The 19,958-nt window shown below is 42.7% G+C and overlaps 1 protein-coding gene across 1 annotated transcript in view; it reads right to left on the bottom strand.

The window, feature by feature from the left end:
* Positions 1-472: 472 nt before the first annotated feature.
* LRRC1 (leucine rich repeat containing 1) overlaps positions 473-19,958 on the bottom strand; it is a 147,306-nt gene continuing 127,820 nt past the window's right edge. Inside the window, exons 11-14 of the mRNA XM_066252719.1 lie at positions 14,020-14,135; positions 5,850-6,022; positions 3,896-4,032; positions 473-1,976 (exon numbers count right to left, since the gene is read on the bottom strand). Coding sequence (XP_066108816.1) covers positions 1,818-1,976; positions 3,896-4,032; positions 5,850-6,022; positions 14,020-14,135 — 585 coding nt within the window. The 3' untranslated portion in view covers positions 473-1,817. The remainder of the gene's footprint in view (positions 1,977-3,895; positions 4,033-5,849; positions 6,023-14,019; positions 14,136-19,958) is intronic.

Genomic DNA, 19,958 nt, shown 5'->3' with positions numbered 1-19,958 from the left:
TTTATTTTCATTTTTCTGAAGCTGGAAACAGGGAGAGACAGTCAGACAGACTCCCGCATGCGCCCGACCGGGATCCACCCGGCCCGCCCACCATGGGGCGATGCTCTGCCCTTCCTGGGCATCGCCATGTTGCGACCAGAGCCACTCTAGCGCCTGAGGCAGAGGCCACAGAGCCATCCCCAGCGCCCGGGCTGTCTTTGCTCCAATGGAGCCTTGGCTGCGGGAAGGGAAGAGAGAGACAGAGAGGAAAGCGCGGCGGAGGGGTGGAGAAGCAAATGGGCGCTTCTCCTGTGTGCCCTGGCCGGGAATCGAACCCGGGTCCTCCGCACGCTAGGCCGACGCTCTACCGCTGAGCCAACCGGCCAGGGCGGTTTTACACATTTAATGGAAAGGAATGCATTGTCAAAAAGCCCGGCTACCTGCTCTCATTCGAATATGCAAGGCAGTAATTAATTTTTAAAAACTGTATGGCTAATGTCCAGGGTAACTTTATTTTATGGAGAGAAAACAAAGAACCAATGACATGATTTTCCTAGATGCCACATGGTGACTGGCACTTCCCATTCCTCTTTTATCACATCATATCCACCCCCCCCAAAAGACATCAGTGGAAACACACCAATAAACTCCACACCCCTTAAATTAGCAGAGTTAAAATGAAAACTTGAAGCAATATTTTGTTACATTTTGATTCAAACTCTATTTACAAATTACATTGCACTTATAAAAATAGCAACATTTCTAGTACAGGGTAGGTTATTTTGCTTTATTGTGGTTTTATATCTCCATATAAAACTTTTAAAGCTTTCAGTAAAAATCATACTTTCCTTTGCAGTACATAATTTATTTACCCACTGAATTACAAAATCAGTTTTCTATTTTTGTGCTTTTCTGTTCTATTTTATTTAAGAAATGGCACATACCTTCCCAGTGGGAACAATTAGATACTGCCCTCATTATAAGAGACTCATATATGAAAAGTTAAAGTATAAGATATGAAATATCATCAGCCTAATCCTTTGGTTTTATCTTTTATAAAATCATCCAATATAATTTACAAATCGGTGGTAACTTCTTTTTGGTTAAAAACAAATTCACCAGGTAGATCACTAACTGCAATCCCACACTGCTGTACAAAGTACCACATTCCTCGTCTTTTCTCACTGCCCAAGGGTGCCATTGGGTACAAGGGACCTGACATGACACAGGGTACAGTAAGGCACAGTGGATGGTACAAATAAGAACAAATACTTCGGGACTGTTTTTTGTTTTCTGCACAAATACTAAAATATGTACCGTTTTCAGGATAAAAATAACAAAACAAAAAAAGAAATACATATATTTTGTTACGAAATACCTATACAAAATTTTTAAATTTACACCATCTGAGCTGCCAAAAGGTTTAAGAAAGTATCAATTTTTCCCCCCCATACATAAAACTATCTCTCATCAGTAGGTCCAAGAGAACTTGGGCTCAAAATGCCCCAGCACTTCGTGGAGGGAGGAGGATAACAAGTCCCCTTCTTGCTCTCCCTGATCCATAACACACGACAAAAACAAAGGCCAGATGTTTACAGTAGTGTATTCTACTCAGTACAAACAACTGAAGCTTAGGAAAAGGAAAGAACTTCAGGCTGGGAGACCACGGGCTGACGGGTGAGAGTAAGGCACTTCCTTGGAGAGAGCAGCGTCCCAACACGCGACCTGGGGGCCAGTGCGCGGGGTTCTGGCAAAGACGGGGCTGCAGGAGGCTCCCGCGAGGCAGGAGCGCCTCACCAGCAGGGAAGACACGGGAGGTAAAACCTGGAGGTGAGGCTCTACACAGAAGTGGTCACTCGGTCCATGGCACGATTGACCTCGTTTTTGTTTGAATCCAGTCCTTTAGCAGCATTCATGTCGTTCCGTAAATTCTCCACTGTCTTTTTCATATTCTTTAATTCCCCGGGGTGTGGAGTGGCCCGCCTCTGGAGTGTTCTCTGCAAGCAAAGGGTGGAGCGAGTGAGTGCTCTGACCGCATTACTCTTTCCGAGGCTGGCATTCCAACGCAAATCTCGCCTTCCCCTAGACAGGGCGCCAGAGGGGCGAGAAGGCTTCCTCCGGAGGAGGGGTGCTCGCCGGCTGCTAACTAGCAGTTAATGGAAGATGAAAGTGTTGCTATAGCTTATCTAGGCAAGATAGAGGGTTACTTTCAGAATAAAAGAACACTTTTTAAAATATGACTGTACTGCCTGATAATAATAAAGTTCCATGAAAAGCGAGGGGAAAAATAGATTCACAAGATGCAATTATGGGGTGTGAAGGGGGAAAAAATAGATAAGTGAAAAAATACCAAATTAAGATCACTATGATGTTCCATTACCCAAACTGGCTCTGGCTTCCTTCAGCCCTGGAGGAAGGAAAGTTGAAGGAAAAGAGGAACAAGGGAACTGGGATTCTTTTCTTATTTTGCTGCAGTGTGTGCTATTTATCCGACCTACTGAAGAAAGTTCACAGTCTTCTACAGACCACAGAGCTAGGCATGAATGACATTTATTTCACGTTACACGCTCTTTCACTCATTAAAGGGCATTGTCATCCTTTAAATCAGGGGTAGTCAACCTTTTTATACCTACCGCCCACTTCTGTATCTCTGTTAGTAGTAAAATTTTCTAACCGCCCACCGGTTCCACAGTAATGGTGATTTATAAAGTAGGGAAGTAACTTTACTTATAAAATTTATAAGGCAGAGTTACAGCAAGTTAAAGTATATAGTAATAATTACTTACCAAGTACTTTATGTTGGATTTTTGCTAAGTTTGGCAGAATAAATCTTTATAAAACAACTTACTATAGTTAAATCTATCTTTTTATTTATACTTTGGTTGCTCCCCTACCGCCCAGCATGAAAGCTGAACGCCCACTAGTGGGCGGTAGGGACCAGGTTGACTGCCACTGCTCTAAACAGTTTGTCCAGAAGATTCAGGAGAAGCTAAAGTAGGCTAATAAAATAAGAGCGCCACAGAGGCATCAAGCACCTGGTGAGACAATCACACTCCAAGGAGTCATGAGATAAGCAGTAAGGAGCCATTTATGCTGAAGTGATTTGGTCACGCCTAATTCCAGGTTTGCATTCTCCTTTTGTAAGTGGACAAAATCCCAGTTGGTGACAGCTGGGATAACAGAGACTAACAGGTAATAATTTAAAAACCACCCTTTGCTTTGTGGGCTGTGCGTACTCCCTCGAAGCTCTGCTTATGAAAATCTCCATCAGCAGAGTTTAAGAAGCCCAAGTCAGCTTGTAGGAGGGATTTCAGGAGCTTCCACGGACTCTTGGAGATGCTGGGTGGCTGAGAGACACTTCCTAGTGTGGAGGAGAGAAAGGCCTGATTTCTGAGTGAGACCTTGCTGAGCCATCCCACTAAGGTCACAAGCGTTCGGCACAAAGTGAAGAGCAGATGGTAACATGGAAGAGAGATGAAGTCCAGGCAACCGAAGGCAAGCTACTCACACCATGAGAAGTGAATGGAGTCAACATGACTCAGTTGTCATGGGGGTAGGGGTGGGAAGGAATTTAATTTACTGGGAACAACAAAAAAGAAATATCAAAGTTTAAGAAAACAGTGGAGACAGGAGGAGAAACCATCACATATAAAGAAAAAGAAGTACCATAAACTATTCAAACAAAAGAACACAAAGGCTCCATGTGCCTTAAACACATTTGGCAAATCCATACCTAGAGGTATCTAGTTCTGTCTTCTAAAAATTCTAAAACACTCAAAGCAAAAGAGAAAACAGACTAGCTGAAAACACAAGAACTCCTTATTATGTGCCATGCGGAGTCTGGAAGGGCTTTTTTTACATTTGGAACTTCCAAGAGTTAAACAGATTCCAAGGCCAAGAACCTCCCTTTGCATACCGTTTCACTGTCTTCTTCATCCTTTTCATCTTCCAAAAATCGAATGGCACTGACTCGGTTCACTGCACGCTCGTTCCAGGCCTCATCGGACACGTCACTCACCAGGCTCTCCAGGGCACCACAGCGAGGCAGGTTCTCTGTCATGACAAAGACTACATCAGCAGGGAGCTTGGCTCTGTGTGATGGAAAACTGCTATGTAGTAATTTAAAAAGTTAAAAAGCCTAACCAGGCGGTGGCACAGTGGATAGAGCATCGGTCTGGGATGCAGAGGACCCAGGTTCGAAACCCTGAGATCACCAACTTGAGCGTGGGCTCATCCAGCTTGAGTGCAGAAATGGTGGCTTGAGTGTGGGATCACAGACATGACCCCATGGTTGCCAGCTTGAGCCCAAAGGTCGCAGCCTTGAAGCCCAAGGTCACTGGCCCGAGCCCAAGGTTTCTGGCTTGAGCAAGTGGCCACTCACTCTGCTGTAGCCCCCCAATCTAAGCACATATAAGAAAGCAATCAATGAACAACTAAGGAGCCTCAGTGAAGAACTAATGCTTCTCATTTCTCCCTTCCTGTCTGTCTGTCCCTATCTGTTCCTCTGACTCTCCGTCTGTCAAAAAAAAAAAGTTAAAAAGAAAAAAAATAGAAAAAGGCCTGTGACTGAGTTGCCTTTTCAATGATGCATAATTTTATCTGAGATCATATAATATACAGTGTGTCCGTAAAGTCATGGTGCACTTTTGACCGGTCACAGGAAAGCAACAAAAGACGATAGAAATATGAAATCTGCACCAAATAAAAGGAAAACCTTCCCAGTTTCTGTAGGATGATGTGGCAGCATGTGCGCATGCGCAGATGATGACCTAACACTGTGTATACAGCAGAGCAGCCCACGGCCATGCCAGTCGAGATGTGGACGGTACAGAGGAAAGTTCAGTGTGTTCTGTGGCTCGCTAAATTTGAATCTGTGACCAAAGTGCAATGTGAATATCGGTGCATTTATAATGAAGCGCCACCACATAGGATTAACATTACTTGGTGGGATAAGCAGTTGAAGGAAACCGGCAGTTTGGTGGAGAAACCCCGTTCTGGTAGGCCATCAGTCAGTGACGAGTCTGTAGAGGCTATACGGGATAGCTACCTAAGGAGCCCTAACAAATCTGTGCATTAGCCCACATCAAACTGCACTGAATAGGGATGAAACTGGGAGGGTTTTCCTTTTATTTGGTGCAGATTTCACATTTCTATCGTCTTTTGTTGCTTTCCTGTGACCGGTCAAAAGTGCACCATGACTTTACAGACACACTGTAGAGTTCATTTTCATAATTCTGTTCTATACACTAAGTTCAAAACTTTATCATGAGAGTGATGGGACTGTACATGTTGGATACTAGTACTTGCCTTAGAACACATTCTACCACATTTTCTCTCAGGGTCTTGAAAGCTCATCTAACAAGGGTGGGATGGGCAAGGTAGCTTTGGGGCCCTTCCACTTAGGGGACTCTTCTTCTCCCAGAGCACTCTTGTTCTCGCCCATCAAAATCAGCGCTCAGCAAAGGACTTATAACATCAATTTGATGTTAGTGTGCATAGTTTTAAAAGCCAGGGTATAATGACTCAAAACAACGTACTGGCTTAACAGTTTGCTAATGCTCCAAACTGTAAGTTCAGATTTTAAGTTAATGATACCTGTTTTGGGAGTATTTGTACTTTCATCCTTAGCTATCATTCAAAATCAAGAGGGTGTTCAAGGAATTTCAGCCACGATACAAAGGTATGAGAGGTACTTTTTCTGCAAAGATGCAGGGAAACCTCCCCAGAGGGGACCCACAGTGACCAACCCTGGGCTGGCTGTAAGGACAGAACTGGACACAGGACAGTCATGTGTGAGATAAGAGGTTGTAGGGAGAGAGAATACCTCCTACTGGTTCTGACGGCCAGATGAATGTGGTCCTTCAACTCACCTTGGTAAGCAGGTTCAGAAGGCAGCTGAGGCAGTAAGACACAGGTTAAAATCTTCTCTCCCGTGGTGTGGTCTGTGTCTGTCTGGAACGTGAGCAGAGGCTGGGACTGGTTGTCAGATAACCACAAAGCCTTCAACTTCAAGGCCGTCAGAGACAAGGGCAGATGCAACAACCTAATTTAAAACAAAAGGAGATGTCAGGATCTGAAATGTTGTAGTGAAATCAATTTCTGTCGATAAAAACAGGGGAAAAAAGGAAAACAACGTCCTGGGTTTGGGTTCAATATTTAACGACTGAATATTAAATATTCAGTGAAGGTGTAATATTACCAGTATTAAAGTGAATATAGGACTGTGGGTGTTGAGCACACAATGCAATCAACAATTCAAATACTATAGATATGTTTACTTGAAACCTATGTGTTCTTATGAACCAATATCACCCCATTAAGTTTAATTTCTAAAAAATATAAAAGGTGCTTGATTGCCCCTATGCAAGCGGACGCCTCACTAGGTGACTGCTCCCTCCCCTCCCTGCTGTCACCACTCCCTTCAGCACCTCCAGGTCCAGGCCATCGGCAGAGCTGAGGGAACCACAGGACACGTTATTCCCTCCTGTGCTAGGAGGTTTCAATTTGAAGAGAGAAACAAAGCCCGTGTAATTGTGGAAGCCGGAGTTCTCACGCAGTCAACACTAACGCCTTCACCAACAGGCCCGGCAGGGGGACCGCCTGTTCCGGGTAGCACCTGGCGAATCTGGACGCCAGGAAGGAGAGGCCTGTGGTGCTGAAGAATTTAAGCTATAGTTCCAATTTTTTTCTTCATGAACTCCATTTGCTTTCTCTAGGGAGATTGTTTTAGGTATTACACCTTAAACTTTTATCTTTCGGTTTCTACAAGTACCCACTTCTCAGACTCCTATGTGATAATTAATATCCACATCAGACTGTTTCAGTTTCAAATGAGATAGTATATATAAAGCACCTGAACAACTGTAATGTGACACCCAAAGATTAGTTTCCTATTTCTGTTTGCACAAATAGGTCACAGCTTGGCTGCAACCTGCTCGCTCTTTCAGTAAAGCGCCCCACCAGAGCCATGTGCCTGGGGTCTGCCGCAGGTTCCCGTAGTGCAGTGGTCTCCAACCAGGCTGATTCTGCCTCGGGGACAGCGGGCAATGTCTACAGGGTTATAGGAGGGTGCTACGGCCTCTAGCGGGTACAGGTACAAGCCTGGGAGGGTGCTAACCACCCTACAATGCATAGGACAGCCGCCATAACAAAGAACTATCCAGCCCCTGATGCTAACAGTGCCGAGGTGGAAAATGCTGCTTTAATAAAAACCAATGCTGTCTATGAGTCTACTCACTCACACAGAAAATAACCACACCCAGGTCGATACCAGAAAGTCAAGGTTTAAAGAATCTAAAGATGTACTTGATTAAGTATATTCACTCTAAGGATGACTCCAGGTATTAAATTATGGAGCAATCTTAGAAGTGACTTCATAAGCTAGATAATAATAAACTACTCACATTCTGTTAACTATTGTATGAAGCATATCTTCTTAAGAGAAATCTCGGGACCATTAATCCCAAAAAGAATGACAGAACAGCATGTATTCCTGAGGTTTTTGGGTTTTTTTAAATAAAGTTCTACACCTCTCTCTAGTTAACACAGGGAGGAGATCAACCTCTCCAGCTCACCAACAGATTAACATTGCATTGCAGACATATGCAGGCACACCTCATTTCTTGTGCTTCATTTCATTGTGCTTTACAGATGTTGTTTTGTTTCCTTTTACAAATTGAAGGCAAGACCCTCCACCAGCAAAAAGATTCTGCCTCGCTTCACTGCACAACCCGTTGTATTGAGGTGGCCTGGAGCTGAACCCGCAGTTATCACTGGGGTCTGCCTGTGCGCCAGTTTGAATTAACAGACTCATGGGAAACAAACTCTTTGTAAAGATATGAAGAGAAGTTGTATTCCCATGTTATAAAACTAATCTAAGAGTACATAAGCACAAACTGATAAGCTATTTTAACAAATGAGGTAAAATTTTATCAGAGTACAAAGAGAATAATAAATGCATTATCAACAAACTTTTCATAAGAACATGTTTCGCAAAAGATTTCCAATGTAAGAATTATACAACTGAGAAAATATTTCTTTTCCTAACAATGAGTCCAGTAAAGACCAATGTGGGGTCACACATATGTACTGGGGGGACAGTACAGTGGAATTGTATCTTATGTGAAACAGGTTTGGAAGTCAATGCATTCATAAGAACTGTGTGTGTTAAAGTCCCCTTTAAAAGTCTCTATGGACTACACCAGTTGGCTTAGTGGTAGAGAGTCAGCCTGGCGTGCGGATGTCTCGGGTTTGATTCCCGGTCAGGTCACACAGGAGAAGCAACCATCTGCTCCTCTACCCCTCCCCCTCTCGCTTCTCTTTCTCTTTCTCTATCTCTTTCCTCTCTCTAAAATGAATAAATAAAATCTTTAAAAAATAAAGTTTAAAAACAAATAAAATAAAATATATATTTATCTTATAAAAAAAGTCTCTATGTATTACACACTAAAGTATTTCAGTAATGAGAGCCAAACTGGGTGAGAAATACATATTTTTAAAACCGAGAATTCAACCAGTACAGTGAAATGTAAGCTCCAACTACGAGAACGCTGCCCCAGCGGGTCTGAGGGGACTGCAGATTCCCAGCCCACTCTCCTTGTGCTGAGGCAGTGGTTCTTCGAGGGGAACAGAAAGTGAAATGGCTCATACTCATACAACAAGCCACTCCTCCCTCCGCCCAGAGGCTGTCAGACATACACTCAAAGGCAAGGGAGTTCAAGACCTAAGACATGTATTTGCCAGGCACTGTGACAGTAATTTTTAAAAAGACTATCCTAATATACTATGAAAGCTTAAAGTACATAACCTCTTTTTCATTTTATTAAACAAAATAAAATAAAAGTCTGTTCTTTTTTTTTTTTTAAGGAGTTAAGCTAATATCCTCCAGAATGTTTAAAGTTTCAAGGTCGTGGGCATGAAATCTACAGTCAGCATCTCTGCCTTTCTTAATCATGAGAATGAAAAGAGAAGAAAAGAGGAGAGAAAGCAAAACAAAACAAAACCAAAACCCCAAAATTTGAAAGCCTGAACAAAACACACAATCAAACATGGTCATCGCACCTTCTTGGACTAATAGCTGGCTTCCTAGCTAAATGCTGAAGCGAAGGTGTAAATAAAAGGCCAGAGCATCAAAATAAATAATTCCTTCTAAGGATGACAAAATCCTATTGTAAAGCTAAATTGAGTTACTAAACTTTACAACAACAGATCTTACAATCATATTCAACCACACCATGTAGATTAATTTGTTTTCTAAAATGCCCGGTTTCCTGCAAAGAATCCAAGTGCCAACTGGAATATGGCTGCTGCTGACCAAGCCCACACAACACACGAGCTTGTTCACAGTGTCTCACGGACAGAGGTGTGTTCCTGTGATATCAGAGAGAAAAAAGGCCCAGTTTCCTGCCCAGTCAGTCTGCACACACACTCTGTGGGCCAGGCAGCGCCTCTCACTGATGTTCTGTGGCCCAGGGGGAAAAGACACACAGACCCTTTTGTTTCTCTGGGTGAACCATCGCAGACACAAATGGAAAATAGATAGGCATTATATATCCCTGCTTTCCAGATGAATTAATAATACATTTTGGGTTTATTCTGGTACCTTCTGTACACTACAGAATCCACACAAGAAACCATAACTCCACTTGTACACATCTCCGTGTCCTATTTAGGACCACACACAACAAAATAAAATGTTCATGCTTACTATTTACATCCGTGGTAAGAAGAAAGCAAATGAGTAAGCAAACTATGAGCCTCTCATTTCCAGTTATGCCCACGATCAAGCCAACCTGGAGTGACCTTCCCACATCTGGACTACAGCAATTAACTGCTTGTCAAGTTTATTTAAGAGCTAAACATGGTCCACTGATTAATGTCATGCTAAGTTCCCCGAAGGCTGCATACTTCTTACAATTAAATGTTTCATCTGTTCATTATCTACTACTAGAACTTTTAGTTTTAAGCAAAGTTTTCAAAAGTTTTCGTAAATGTTTAAAGATATATGGAGAGAACATAATCAGTTTATGTTTTAAAAAATGAAACAATACCCAAATATTTAAAGTGAAAGCCCTTCTATCCCCAAGTCCCCACCCTTCCTCTAGGGGAACGACTATTAATATTTTGGTGTACTGCAGAGATGTTTTTAAAAAACAAGAACAAAAATGAGAACGCTGTACGAGTGCTCTACTGCTCATATCAATGGGCCTCCTGGGTGTCTACAGAGAAGCATCTCAGTCTTTGACTGCTTAGTATTCCATAATGTAGCTAGACTGTGATTCTGTGTTTTGTCTTTCATATCTTTGGTTTTTCAGGTTTACTGAGATATAACTGACATATAACATTGTATCAGTTTAACATATATAATATGATTTGCTACATTTATATAGTGTGAAATGATTACCACAGTAGACTTAGTTAATACTTTTATTACCTCACATAATCACCAGTGTGTGTGTGTGTGTGAGAGAGAGAGAGAGAGAGAGAAAGAGAGAGAGAGAGAGAGAGAGAGAGAGAGAGATAACACTTAAGATCTACTTCTTAGCCACTGTCATGCAGCACTGCTAACAACAGTCACCATGCTGTACACTGGATCCCTAGGACTTAGTCTTCTTACCCCTGGAAGTCTGTGCCTGCGGACTGACATCTCCCCATTTCCCTCACCACCCCGCCACAGCCCCTAGCAGCCACATTCTCCTCTCTGTTTCAGTAACTTCAGCTTCTTTAGATTCCACATGGAAATGAGATCATACATTTGTCTTTCTCCATCTGGCTTGTTTCATGCCTCCAAGGTCCCCAAGGTCTATCCATGTCATACTTGGAAGAATTTCCTTCTTTCTCATGGCTAAATAATATTCCATTATATATATATACATATGTATCACATACACACTCACATCTATTGATATAAACTCTTCGCCGTATCTTGGCTATTAGGAATAACGCTGCAATGAACATGGGAGTGCAGATATATCTCTGATACCCTGTTCTCATTTCCGTTGGATCAGTACCCAGGGGCTGATAAATCTTATGGCAGTTCTATTGATAGTTTGACATTCTTGAGGACCCTCCGCACTGTTGTTCTCCACAGTGGCCGCACTGTTTCACATCCCCCCTGCCAAGGGTTCTCTTTTCTCCACATCCTTGTTATTTCTTGCCTTTTTCATAAGAGCTATTCTAACAGCTCTGAGGTGATATCTTTCAATATTTTTAAGTTAAGTTTTTGTATGATAAAATTCAGAGATGTAAACTATTTCCCCATTGACAGCCACTGTTTGAGTATTTGGTAGTACTAATACTGCAAGGAAAATCCTCAAATACTCAATTTTGTGTTTGGTGGCCATTATTCTTAGGGGAGACAGTCTGAGAAATAAAGAAATATATATTCTGTGTTGTGGGCAACTGATGATACACAAGAAGCCTCCTCTGTTACTGTATCGGGAGTTTTGATACTTAGCTTCCTAAGTGGTGTTTTATAATTATCCTTGCTATACCTTATTTTATCAAATTTACCAAAGAGAGTTCTTCAAAACTAACATGTAGTCTCCTTGTGCCATTTGCTATTTTTAGATGCTTGAGAGAAGAGACAGAAAACTTCTCTTATATTTGGTATGCTGTACAATGGGGTGACATTTCTGCCAGCTAAAAAGCTGACATGGTAATCCTTTTTTTATTAGTTTCTATACTGATACTTTAAAATAAGTAGTCATTAAATATTTTAATAGATTTAAAGTTTGGTTATTAATCTATATATACACATGGACGAACACACTTAAGTGACTCAGATGACAGCTACGTAACTTGACTATTTAATTGGCTTTTCTCCACCCCTGGCCCAAGCATAATAAAAATGTAACTTTCCCTTCTTCCGAGAACTGGGGAGTGGAGCCTTCACTCATGTGAAGACCTGTTTTCAGCCAGCAGAGCCGTCTTTCCATTCAAGAAGCAGCAACGCACATTCCTGCTCACCAGTGTGGCGAGAACCAGGGGAGGCGGGAGGCGCTGAGTATCTCCTGCCGCAGGTGAGAGGTCAGAATACCACCCTTTTCTCAGGTATAAAGCACGAGTTAGGCTGAAGTTCAACAGAAATGCAACATTCAGCTCAAATTAATCCTGACTTTTCCATCACCAGTTCATGGTCTTAAGAACTTTCAAGACGCCCTAAAAGCATTGACTTGAACAGAGGGAGCACTCCTTGCGCCATAACTCATCTCCGGATTCTGGCCGGGCACTGCTGTTTACTTAGCACTGCTGTCTCTAACCCATTAGCAAGAGCAGAGAGGCTGGTGGAGTCTGACCTAAGTGACCAGCTAATCAGCACTTAGGACACAGTCCCCCACACACTCCTCATTTCCCCTGGTTCAGCACTTTCTCTCCAGTCTATATAACACTCAAAAGCATTTTTTTCATTCCTCCTGTTAGTGAAGTCTGTGCTACAAAAGGCATTTTCAAGCAGTGGCTATTCATGTCGCAAAGCGAACACTTGCGTTCTCCAGGCGTCTACTATGCGCCGGGTGCTGCGCAGGCGCAAATGAGCACCGACACACAGACCCGAACCCCCAACTCCAGGTAACTTTAGGTGTAGGAGGCTACCATGGAAAAGGGCAATTATCAGTGCTATGCTGGGGTAATTAAACAATGCAGATTCAGCCCTGGCTAGATAGCTGGGCTGGAGCATCATCCTCATGCACAGAGGCTGCCGGTTCCATCCCGGGTCAGGGCACCTGCAGGACAGACTGATGTTTCTGTCTGTCTCTGCTTCTGTCTCTCTCAGTCTCTCCCTCCCCCTCTCTCTAAAATCAATACATTTTTAAAAATGCAGATTCAGAAAGAGGAATGCCCTCTGGAGAAATAGAAGTGTTAAGTGAAGAAGAGGAGAAGATGGGAAACAGAGAAGAGGATCCCAGCTGGAAAGAACGGCTCGGGGAAGCTGGGGGGGGGGGGGGAGAACGCGCACATGGCATCGGAGCTGGTGAGTGAGTTCAGAACGCGGACACGAGTCAGTGCTCTACAGAGAAGCGGAAACAGGCGAGCCGTCTAGCACGGATCGGGGAGGCTCGGGGGGAAAAACGCGCAAATGACATCGGAGCTGGTGCCTTAGTTCAGAACGTGGACACGAGTCAGTGCTCTACAGAGGTGAGGCGGAAACAGGCGAGCCGTCTAGCACGGCTCGGCTCGGAGAGGCTCAGGGGGAAGAACGCGCACATGGCATCGGAGCTGGTGAGTGAGTTCAGAACGCGGACACGAGTCAGTGCTCTACAGAGGTGAGGCGGAAACAGGCGAGCTTTCTAGCACGGCTCGGCTTGGAGAGGCTCAGGGGGAAGAACGCGCACATGGCATCGGAGCTGGTGAGTGAGTTCAGAACACGGACACGAGTCAGTGCTCTACAGAGGAGAAGCGGAAACAGGCCAGCCGTCTAGCACGGCCTCTGGCTCCGGAGAGCTTGAGAAATGCTGCTGCCGGGAACTTGGGGACAGCAGCTGCTGGCTCTGCACCTTTTACACATTTTTATTATGAATCCTTTGTCGATTCTGACATTAGTTGTGGATCCTCTCACCAGAAAAGTGTCCCTGAATGCTATCTTGTTTACAATTTCAGAAGGTTAAGAGTCACCAGCAAAGCACCTCAAGACCTTTGGTTCAGATCCGGTTCAAACTCATTCCAGCTCATTGTTCAGATGAGGAAACCGTGAGCCCACAATGGCTTAAAATGCTAGTGTGGAAGCAGAGAGACCTCCGTCCCTCAGCTCTCGGGCGATGCTCCTTCCCTTCCACCACCGCACTGCTGTTCTGCGGGCCCGTCGCCAGAGCGTCCGCCCGAGAAGCACCCGCACTCAGGCTGTCTCTGACCTCTACTCCACTGCTCCGTCACCCCAGCACCTACACGGAAGACTTCCTGGGGCCTGGACCATTTGACTCATCACTGTGTACTCTACCAGACACAGCAAGGCAGCCTGGAGAGGACGCGGGGCGAAGGCCGGGGGTCGGGTGGGCAGGGGAGGGCGCTTCCTTCTCCCAGGCAAAGCGAACAGAACAGGCTTACCTGTTCCCCGCCACGTCCAGGACGTGGAGCTCTGTCGCCTGCGACACTTCGGCGGGTATCCGAGTTAGTCTGTTGTCACGCACGCAGAACACAGTGAGGCTGCAGCACCCACCAATCTGTAACAGGAAAAAGACAGCTTTTTTCCAGGGTTTTAAATGTTTTTTGGTGTGTGTGTGAGGGGGATGGTGGGGGACCTGTTTATCAAATGGCATGAAAGAGATACATACAATTATACCACATGATTTTAAGTCTCACTGATAACCCGCTATGATCAAATTAAATCTTACAAGATTGAGCAGTCCAATATATTCATAAAAATCTCTGCAAAACATTAAACACACATGTTCTAAAATAAACAATATAGTTTGAAAATTTCACCCTGGAAAGGACGTATTTTCCACTGCTATCTGATGCAACTACATCTTTTAGATATATTAACCAAGCACACAGGCCTGACAGATATTATTTGGTTATATGGAGGTTGAAGAATTCTAGGTTTCAAAAGGCCTAAGATCGATCTCTCTCTCTCTCTCATACACACACACAGACACACACCTTTGAAGATCTGTCAATTACATTAACTCCAGTGTTCTCAGTGTTTCAGTTTATTTAAAAAAAACAAAGGGGAGGTCATCTGATAGATGATAAAGTACATTAATTTCCACCATGCAACTTTCAATCTGGTAAATTCATTTTTCTTTGGACCAATGCAAAACCAACAAGATTTTAGTCCACAGTGAACTGGGTAAATACATACAATAATCTCCTCAGCTACGGCCTGCTGGTAAAAGCATATGTCAATATCTATATCCACAATAATTTGATTTATCATTTCCTTTTATTAAAAGCAAGCAAATCAAAGGTAATTGAGCTCCATGTAAGTCTGGTCTTTAACAAAGAGCATAAACACAAAATAATTCAATGATTCTCTTGAACAAATTGGCTGCGGTTTCTACAGTCAGGAAAGCTGTTCCGAAGGTGTAAAGAAATCACTGGATCCAGACACAACACTCTGCAAGACTCCACATGGCCCCATACTCTTCCCGTGCCCGTGCCCCTGACTAAGCAATAGCTGGAAAAGGCTCGTGACGGAACCCATTGATACCTCTCTGATACATGAAAAATACTCTGCAGCCTTCCACTTGAGGAGGGGCAAAGGTTTGACTGAATCCTCAGTGATGTCTGAATGTATCTTCTGACCTTTCTACTTGGGGATGTGTTCAGTATCTGAATATGTCTTAAAAAGCAGGATGCACACTTAATAAATTGCTACATAGTTACCTTTGTGCAACATCTTATTTATGTCTTCCTTCTAGAGTTAATATAAAGATTCTGAAATAGTATCTTTAACCACAGTATTCCACCATAATGGATATAAAAATAAATATAAGAAAATGGGGACTAACATTCATCTCTGACTACCTGGAAAACAAAGGTGTTTAGACTGTTCCTTTATTTCTCAGTATTCACACTTCCCATCCCAGTGAAACTGGTTTACTTACTGTCCTCTAAGGCTAAGATACACCGTATGTTTTTGGTTCAAGTATTTCTTATAGAAATGCCCTTCTTCTTTTCTTTCTAAATCTTATCAATCATCTAAAATTAGCTAAACATCCTCTACTCCATAAAGTCTTTCCAAAAACCCTTGCCCACATTGATACAATGCTCTCTGCATTTCTTATGGTGTATGCAAACCTCTGACAGATCCTTTGGCTGAGCTACTGTTTAATGTGCACATTTATATAATATAATCAGGGTGCTCGGCAGGTATAGTACCCATCCTTTATCTACTCACCTGTGAAGGCTGTCTATCTACCAACATTTCTCATGTAGGTCTGCTTATACACTTATAGTTATGGATTTACTGACTAGTGAAAGGCTGCTACTTAAAGTTATTATCTGCAGTTATGTGTAGCATTTTTTTCTAGTAAGAATCATTTAAGTGGCCTCTCTTATATTTTATAAATGTAGGGCCCTGACATCATGTCCTAAAATGATCTTTTGGGGGGTTAGGCAATCCTCCTCCCTCCCTTGATGAAGGCAATTGTCAGTTTTACTTGGGTGTCCAGGAATATTAATGCAAGGAAAGAAATCAAAACCCTGAATCTTTTGAGGATTGATGATGTGATTAGATTCTCTCTGGTAAATTCAGATGATCCCAACAAAAACCTACTCAAGGTCCTCATGGAGGGGACTCCTGCCAACCCTACTGTGTGTGGTGGGGTACCTGCACTAGAGTCGGGGCTCAGGAGGAAGACTGCGCGCCCTAAGGGAGGACTGGGAGGTTAGCACATGGCTGAGGCTGGACATCCTTCAGCCCTACTACTCTCTTCCAAGGAAGCAAAGCAGGTCATGTCAGTCACTCTCATCGAGGACCCTCCTGACAGGACAATATGCTCCTGGAGGGTGTACAGAGACAAGACTTGACTGATTTGGGGTACTTTGTCATGAAACTATCCACTGTCCCAGCCACCTGTAGGATATCTGTTTGGGGAACATACTACTATACTGTGAACATTTTCAATTGGTATCATGTAAGTATACTCTATATTCAAAAAAAAGTTCATTAACAAATTAAACTGCATCAGAGAGGGCTCTAAAAGTTGTAGAAGCAATAAAAGTTCTGGAACAGTGGACATTTTTTAACTGTTTGGGGGGAAATAATGTGAACTCCCAGTGGAGTGTGTGAATTGTCTACTGTGTTTACAGTCTGATTTATTTTTTTCTTTCTCCTTTCCCTCTTTAAACTCACACCCATCTGCAATGTCAAGGGGTGGAAAACCATTGTATTCAGGAGCCTCCGAGGCACTCTGACTTGTCAAAGCAGGCAGGGCGACCTTCTGATCTCTATTGTCTACGCTTCAGGAAAACAATGCCGACAAAGGGCGAGTGTTGCTGCAGAGCGCCGGGCATGTCTTCATCAGGGGAGGGCACACACTGTCCCAGGCAGACATTCACACTCACACACGGGGCCCTCTTCCCAAGCCAGCCAGGAAGGGACAGCACGACCCTCTGGCTTTTAGAAGAGCTTATTGAGCAGTGGAAATCATAACTCAGAGTTCTTCACAGAAGGCAGAGGAAGGGGCGCACTGGAGGCGCATGCTCTGAGATCATACAGACCTGGGCGAGGATTCAGGCTGGACCACGCTCTGTGCGTCTGAATATATTACTTTAACCAAATGTAACAATCAGGACTAAATTAAATGAAACCACAAATATAACTTAGTGCTATCATAGAACCTATTGCTGCTGCCAAATGAATGTGGTAGCGATCGTTTTTCAAAGCACTGAAAACTCCATATCCAAATGAAAAGCTCAGTCACGACTTGAGTGCCTACTACAGCGTGGGGCAGGTGCTGATGCGGACGAGCTCTTCCTGGAACCCCCTGAACTTCTTAAACTGTCCCCCTGACAACGTATCACAGTGACATCTTGTGTTAATGCCAGTAAAGAGCTGACAGGAGTTCAGTATTGTATTACACATTATCATTCATATGTAGTTTTGCTTTCTCTTTTGGGTTCAGAAAGCACAGTTTACACGCTCCTTATAGCGGCCATCAGGATAAAATGTCTATATCACTTAGAAATTCTGGGAAGCAGAGTCACTGTTTAAACAACTTATTGCCAGTATTGTAGAAAGCGATATTTTTAAACCTCCCTTCAACCACATAATAGCACCTTCCCAGAATCAGAGGGGTTGGACTTGGATCCTCTGAGAATCACAGACTATAACTGAGAATCCTTGCTTAGCTGTTCTGCGTCTCTTAAGTCAAGATGATACCGTCTTTACCTGTTTGTCACTGACCTAATCCATCTTAAGGAGACGGGACGTGCGGACCATTAAGCAACCTTTAGTCAAGTCAACTTTCACTAAGTATTAATTGCCAGCAGGTTACATTACCCCAGGGAAGATAATCAGGCAGATTCAATGATTCAAAGAGAAAGCCTACTCTTGTCTATATTCCACTATGTGAATGAATGCCTGTCTCAGGTAGAAAGGAGCTCTCACTTCCTTCAGTATCTTTTCTGTTATATTATTTGTATCAGAACTAAACCCACATTCCATTGGTTAAAAGGAAAATGTACAATATGCAAAATCTGGTCAAAATACAATATGAACAGAAGTATTATGCTATGTAATCTTAGAAACCAAAGACTGTTTTTTGCCTTTTCTATCATTATCCGTGGCATATTATTCAAATGTTCCCTACGTCAGAAATAGTTTGAAAAGCACGTGGCTTTGGGATTATGAATTGTTGGGCCACTGACATCAAAATATCCACTTACAGCTATGGGGTTCTTCTTTTCTAGTTATAAAAAAGTAACTCATGTTGAATGGGAAATAAAAACCTTAAAAACACACACACACACACACACACACACACACACACACACACACACACGAAGGATGAGAAAACACATAACTGAAGTCAGATCCTACCACAAAGGGATAATCAATATTGAGCATTTTGAGGTACAATCTTTCAGTGTTATTGCCACACAGCTAATTATACATCTGCAACAAAATTAGGACCAACACTATAACCTTCGGCACCTTTGTTTCCATATGACCCTAAGAACACTTGCCCACGTTATATTTCTAAAAAGATTTTACTTACCACACAATTATCTCATTCTACGGAGGTATCTCAGATTACTTAACAAATCGCCAGTATTAGACGATTTAGTTCTGCTAGTTCAGCGGTTCTCAACCTGTGGGTCGGCTTTAGGCGACCCCTGTGTTTTGGTCGTTTGACCCCCGCTGGGGTCGCGACCCACAGGTTAGTTCTGTCATTTCTTGCTGTGTGATCTTGGGCAAGCTACTCAACCCCTCTGTCTTAGTTTCACAACTTGTTAGATATTGACAGAACTGTTGTGAAAATCAGACAAGAGTAAGCAGGAAGGCTAACAGTGCCTGGCGCGTTAGCTGCCCCTGTGCATGCCTGGCATGGTGACCGGAAGACGTTAGCTGCTCTGTATGTACCGGGAAAAACAGTCGTGCACATCATCCTTAGTGTACACCCATAATTTGTTTTCTTAGAAATCAAATTGCGGAATCAAAGGGTATGTACCTTTTTAAAGTTTTTAATATTATCCTATCCCCTACCAGAAAAGCTATAAATTATACTTCCATAAAAATATGCACTCTCCTCTATCCTTGCCAAAATTTGGTATCATTATTATTTTTTAAATCTTGAAATCTGATAGATCAAAATACCTCTATTAACATTTCTGTAAATACTGATGGAGCTAAATATTTTTAATATTTATAACCATTTCTATTTTTTCTTCTATGAATAACTTACTGATTCTGAGCAGGGAGGGGGGTCTTCACTTTCTTTTCCGTCCACTTTTCTATACTTGGAACATCTTTTTCTCAATGATATGAAAGAACTTCTGAGAGAGCAAGGAGAGACCTCCTCATTCATTTGTCATGTAAATGTCCCCCTGCCTCCAGGCTGTCTATACCTTCTTAAAGATCGGAAATCTAATTTTTATGTGGACGAATACATCAACTGCCTCTTTTATGACTTATTTCCTCTTTCAAGTGTAGGAATGCCTTCTCCGTCTTGAAACCCAACGGTCAACTAGATTTTATTGTAGTATTATCTTTTTTTTAATCAATAAATCATTTAGAATATGATGGAAATAGTCTAAATGAGTCATTAAAATAATTTTAACTTGTAATAATAAGAAGGCAGAAAGCTAGCCACAAAATTAATACTTGATCGGCACAGGCATTTCTGAACAGCACAATAATACTTATGGGTAATTAATACTGACAGATCGCCTGATAAAGAAAAGTGATCTCCGAATCCCACCTGTCTCATTTGACTAAGTGTGACATCGTTAGAATCACTGCCATTTTTACTTTATTTAGACAAAAGACTGGGCTCTAAACTTGGAAAAATGCTCAGTTTCTTCCAGCCAGAAACTCT

The sequence above is a fragment of the Saccopteryx bilineata genome, chromosome 1 (assembly GCF_036850765.1).
Source record: "Saccopteryx bilineata isolate mSacBil1 chromosome 1, mSacBil1_pri_phased_curated, whole genome shotgun sequence".
Classification (NCBI taxonomy): Eukaryota; Metazoa; Chordata; class Mammalia; order Chiroptera; family Emballonuridae; genus Saccopteryx; species Saccopteryx bilineata.
This window is presented reverse-complemented; position numbering and strand designations above follow the sequence as displayed.